Consider the following 5,239-nt stretch of genomic DNA (forward strand, 5'->3'; position numbering starts at 1 on the left):
ACTGAGCAGGAAGTTGCTCTGGATATGAAAGTCTGCCAAATGCTGTGAAGGCTGATGTAACTCTGGTGTGTGTTTGTTCCAGTTGCAGCCATATTCGCACAATCTTTCTCATTATAGTCTTAAGTACAGAAGGCTGATAATATAAAAGCTCCTTGGGGTCTTTTTAACTGTTACATAATGAATAACATTTGTGGGATGCTATGCTCCAACAGGCGCTGAATGGGAAGACATGAAATATTTACGTCCATGCTACATGATTTCATCACTTCTGCATATTTACCTACCTCCTCATGTCGGCTGAAGATTACAGCGAGCACTATTTTCTCTCTCTTTGCATCCAATTGTTTAATTTTTAATTTTCTTTATCTCAGTTTTTAGCACAATTGCTTGTCATAATTCCATCAGTGTCTAAATGTGCAGCTAGAGTCGAAGAGAAATCTCTTTTTTGGAAAACAGTCATTCCCCTCTATCTGTTTTTTTTTTTTTTTTTTTTTTAAAGGTTTTTCTCATTCTCATCCATCTTCTCCACCGCTCATTCATTCTTGTTGGCTGCAAAGCATTTCTGCTTTTATGAAATGTTCTTGAAATTTCCTGTGACCTTGCTAAAGCATGGATTGTAACACCCAAATTTATTATACATTCATATTCACTGGGTTTGGGTGCAGATGAGATGTAATGTGTAAAAATCAGGTTCTATGCAAGTAACACATTCTGTTTCAACAGACTGTATTTTTGTTGTCGTGTCTCATTCTCGTTCTTTCTTCCTTTTTTTTTTGTATTTCTGACAAAACAGTGAGCCGCCATGCCGCAAGCTATGAGTCCTCCACGTGTAGTCGGGATGCGAGATTGATGGTGTGACAGCAAAGGCCGTCGTCGAGCTTCAGCCATCGTTCAGTCCCTGATCTACCTCTGCAATCAAAGTCACACATAAAGACAGTTTTGGTATAGCAGAGCCTCCACAAGCTCAGCAATGGGAAGACACACATTTCAGTTCAGTGTTTCTGTCTGAAGCCGCTGCAGAAGTCTGTCACCAATGTAATCCCTCTACCACGTTTCGAATGATGACACTGAACCATCTGTCCTACATTTACAATTTGCTCACACACCTTGAAACTGTTCAAACCACGACTTTACACACATCTCTGGTCCAAATGATTCATCCTGCATCCCCATAACACACTCTTTCCTCACCTTGTCTGAATCAGCCCCTGCGACCTGTGAGGATTATGAGGCCGGCTTTAGTGCTCCTTCAGTCACATTGTCTCTTGTGTGTGTTTGGTGCTGTGGTTGTGCCCGTTGTCCTGGGCTCACTACCTCCTGCACTGCCATGGCACGTCTCCTGCCCGGTCAGGTGTGTGTGTCAGATCAAGCCATGGTTCTCCCCTGATTCTGTGTACCACGAAGCTCCCACCGTGGACTGCAATGACCTGCTGTTGACTAAGCTCCCCTTACCCATACCCCCAAACACACACACCCTGCGCCTGCAGAGCAACCTGCTGTCAGTGCTGGACACTGCAGTGCTGCATGGACTCCCCAACCTCACCGACCTCGACCTCTCCCAGAATCGCTTCAGTCATGTCAGGACAGTAACCCAGAGCTCTTCCCTGCCCTCCCTGCTGTCCCTACACCTGGAGGAAAACCATCTCAGCCACCTCCCTGAGGATTCTTTCTCATCACTGCCAGCTTTGCAGGAGCTCTTTCTCAGCCACAACAATTTACATTCGATAGCACCTGGAGCCTTCATTGGGCTGGACTCCTTACTCCGTCTCCATATTAACAACAACAGGCTCACCACTGTTGACCCACGGTGGTTCAGGGCTTTGCCTCACTTGGAAGTTCTTATGCTTGGGGGCAACCCTGTGGAGGCCCTGCCTGAACGAGGCTTCATTGCCCTAAAATCCCTCCGAAGTCTTGTCCTTGGTGGTATGGGTCTGAGGGGTTTGGCTGAAAAAGCGCTGGAAGGGCTGGAGGACCTAGAGAGCCTCTCATTCTACGACAACCTTCTGACCAAAGTCCCAACTCAGGCCCTGAGAAGAGTGCCAGGATTGAAGTTCCTTGACCTCAACAAGAACCGGATCAAACTGATAGAGACAGGAGACTTCCAAGATATGATCCACCTGAAAGAGCTTGGTCTGAACAACATGGAGGAGCTGGTGTCCATTGAGAGAGCCGCCCTGGAGAACCTTCCAGAGCTCACCAAGCTCGAGATCACCAACAACCCACGTCTATCCTACATTCATCCCCAGGCTTTCCTCCAGCTGAGCAGGTTGGAGAGTCTAATGCTCAACTCCAACTCTCTCAGCGCCCTGCACCAGCACATCATGCTCTCCCTGCCGAGTCTTCAGGAGGTCAGCTTACACTCCAACCCACTGCGATGTGACTGCCTGTTTCACTGGGCCGCCAAGGAGACCTCCCATCCTCACATTGAGAAAAGCGTGCAGACAGATGCACAAACAGCCCGGGTGGTGCGTTTCATACAACCCCAGGCAACCGTATGTTCTGAACCTCCAGAACTGAGAGCTCGGAGGGTGAGAGATGTGACCTCAGGAGAGATGTCGGCCTCCTGCCTCCCCATGATTCCTGCCAGCTCCCTGCCCTCCTATGTAGGGGTGCGAGAAGGAGGAAAACTGGTTTTGCACTGCCGAGCTCTTGCAGATCCACCGCCTGAACTGTACTGGGTGACCCCCTCTGGCCTGAAACTTAGTCCTCCATCCAAAGGGGCACCGGTTCCCACACCCTGCAAGAGCCCGACATCTTCCGATGGATTCAACCACACGTCTCCCTCCAGTGTTCCAGATGATGCTGCCTGTCAACCCTTCAAACACTACCAGGTACTGCCTGAGGGAACTCTGGAGATCAGCAAGATCACCCCCAGAGAGGCAGGATTGTATACTTGTGTGGCAGAGAATGCACTAGGAGCAGATACACGCAGTGTTACTGTGGGCGTGCACGACAGAATGAAAAAAAGGAAGAGGGGGGCGGCTGCCAATCTGAAGAAATTTTTACAATTTAGAGCGGATGCCAGGTTGGAGGTGAGAGAAGTCGGAGAACACTTTGCTATTCTTTCCTGGCAGAGCGGGCACAACCTTCCCTCCACCCGCCTATCCTGGCAGGCCATATACTCCAACGCCCACACACCCACGTACACCACACGCATCCTGGCTGGCACGCAGAGCTTCAACCTGACTCACCTGCAGGCAGAGACATTTTACAGAGTGTGTCTGCATTTAGGGAGCAGTGAGGTCGCCAAGCATGCCAGCAGGAGACTAGGAGGGAGCAAAAAGCCCCAGTGTGTTTCATTCAGGACGAAGGATGTCCCAGAGCCTCAGCCCAGCCTGCAGCTCAACCCACAGCTGACCTCCACAGCAGTCACACTACTGCTCCTCGCGCTCATACTGCTGCTGGCAGGCCAGGGCTGGGACACCGAGCCACGCGAAGGGGCAGGAAAGCATCTCAATACCCTCCATCAGGATATCCAGTGTCCCAAGGCTGTGATCATCAATCAAAAGACAAAAGGAAGCGACAGACATGAGCCAAATCTGAGTGAGAAACTGCTACTACATCAGGACTGCTGAGATGATTGTGCACATTCAAATGCTAGACACTGACACACACACACACACACACACACACACACGTACATACAAAATGTCAAATATACACTTTGTTAATCGCAACAAGAAGAGGGGAATCGTAGACGACAGCAGTGGTGTAGAAAGAGATTTGTATTTATTTTATATACAGTATAAAGTATATATTGACATTGTTTCTGTGTTAAGATGTGTTGTACAGAATGCCTAACCCCTAACCAGGGAAATAAAACTGGACAATCATACTCCTGCTGCACAGTGAGTGAACACAGGAGAAACAACTGAGCTGCCGTTGACCACTGGACTGAAACTAAAGAGAACCTGAGTCAATCCAGGGACAGATATTTACAGAGGTGAGCAGCTCAGACCTCCAGGGTTTTGTCATGTTTACTGTCTACATGTTCCACAGACTGAACCATACTTTCTCCAAGCAGATGAAAATCTGCCTTAAGACTGATACTGAATGAAACTTCTGCTTGTTTGGACTCTGTAAGTCAAAGTGATTGATGTAAACAACCCCTTTGCTTAGCTTTCAGTATGCTGGACTGGGTTGTCCATCTTGCAGAACATACACAGTATTCTCATCCAGATTCCCCCACCTAACGTCCCACATTCTGTTTCAAAAATAAAAGTGATCTTAAAGTGATTGTGTTAAATTCTATTTTGAGCTATATACAATACAATAAAATCTTTTTCATTTCCTCAGTTTAACTGTTTATTTCCATTTTGGCACCTGCAAACTAAACATAGAAATACTGAAAATATTTTAATGTATATCAACGTATGAACCAAGCCCTCTGCAGAGAAATCCCATATTACTGGTTCGTCTGCAGGTACATCTCTTTCCTTACCTGTATGCAATTATTGTTGCTCCGCAGTGTGGGTAAGTAAGATAATAGCTCAGGATATCTGAGTAAGTGACTCAGTAAACAGGACACAGTGTGTCCCCTGCTGGATAAGACATGGAACTGAGCAAGAGGCTTTAACAAGGGTAAAAGACAGGTTTCTACATTTCTTCAAGACTGTCTTGTAAAATACTGACATTTCCACATGTACACTGGTCACTATAATAACCTTCCTCTTAGTACTGAAAGTGAAGATCCCTTGCTTGCGTGATTACAATGTAAGGTACAGGAGACGTGTAGACACGGCTTCCAAAGGTCAGTCACAGATAATATAAGCTTTCAGCAGTCTGAGTGAGTCGAACCAAGTTGTTAAGCTTACAAATTTACAATCTTTTCCCTATCAAAGTCCCTCTTTGTGTTTCCACAAACAGTGTTTTCATGCTGAGCAGTTTTTGCTCTACAAAGACTTCACTAATTTGAGCCATTGATTTGTCTGAGTCAAACTGATAACGCCTAATAGCTTCAGCTGAACTTGAGGATTAAGTTTCGCACCGAACAAACAAGGTCAAAGAATATTGCATCTTGCTTCTTAATACTGACTTCCAGTAGGAATACCTTTAGGGCCAGAGGAATGTTTACGTCAACCCACATCGTTTTCAGTACAGATGTAGCTGCTCTAGTTATTACTACATTATTACACTTCCATTACATATCTGAATCTACCTCAAAATTACAGTAAGTGCGCAAAGAAAATGATTGACGGGTCCTTTAATGAGGCAAATGTCAGTAGAAACACACTTTAAA

At 46.3% G+C, this 5,239-nt stretch overlaps 1 protein-coding gene across 1 annotated transcript; it reads left to right on the forward strand.

The window, feature by feature from the left end:
• The first annotated feature begins 1,226 nt into the window (after positions 1-1,226).
• Positions 1,227-3,575, forward strand: LOC103359348 (leucine-rich repeat neuronal protein 2-like). Its single transcript, XM_008284654.1, has one exon. It carries the CDS (start codon positions 1,227-1,229, stop codon positions 3,573-3,575), a length of 2,349 nt encoding a protein of 782 aa, XP_008282876.1.
• The last annotated feature ends 1,664 nt before the right edge of the window (positions 3,576-5,239 follow it).

This window comes from Stegastes partitus, unplaced genomic scaffold (genome assembly GCF_000690725.1).
Source record: "Stegastes partitus isolate 25-593 unplaced genomic scaffold, Stegastes_partitus-1.0.2 Scaffold368, whole genome shotgun sequence".
In the NCBI taxonomy this organism is placed as follows: Eukaryota; Metazoa; Chordata; class Actinopteri; family Pomacentridae; genus Stegastes; species Stegastes partitus.

Excerpts from the sequence above, each read along its gene's own strand:
- LOC103359348 (XM_008284654.1), top strand. The coding sequence starts at position 1,227 with ATGAGGCCGGCTTTAGTGCTCCTTCAGTCACATTGTCTCTTGTGTGTG.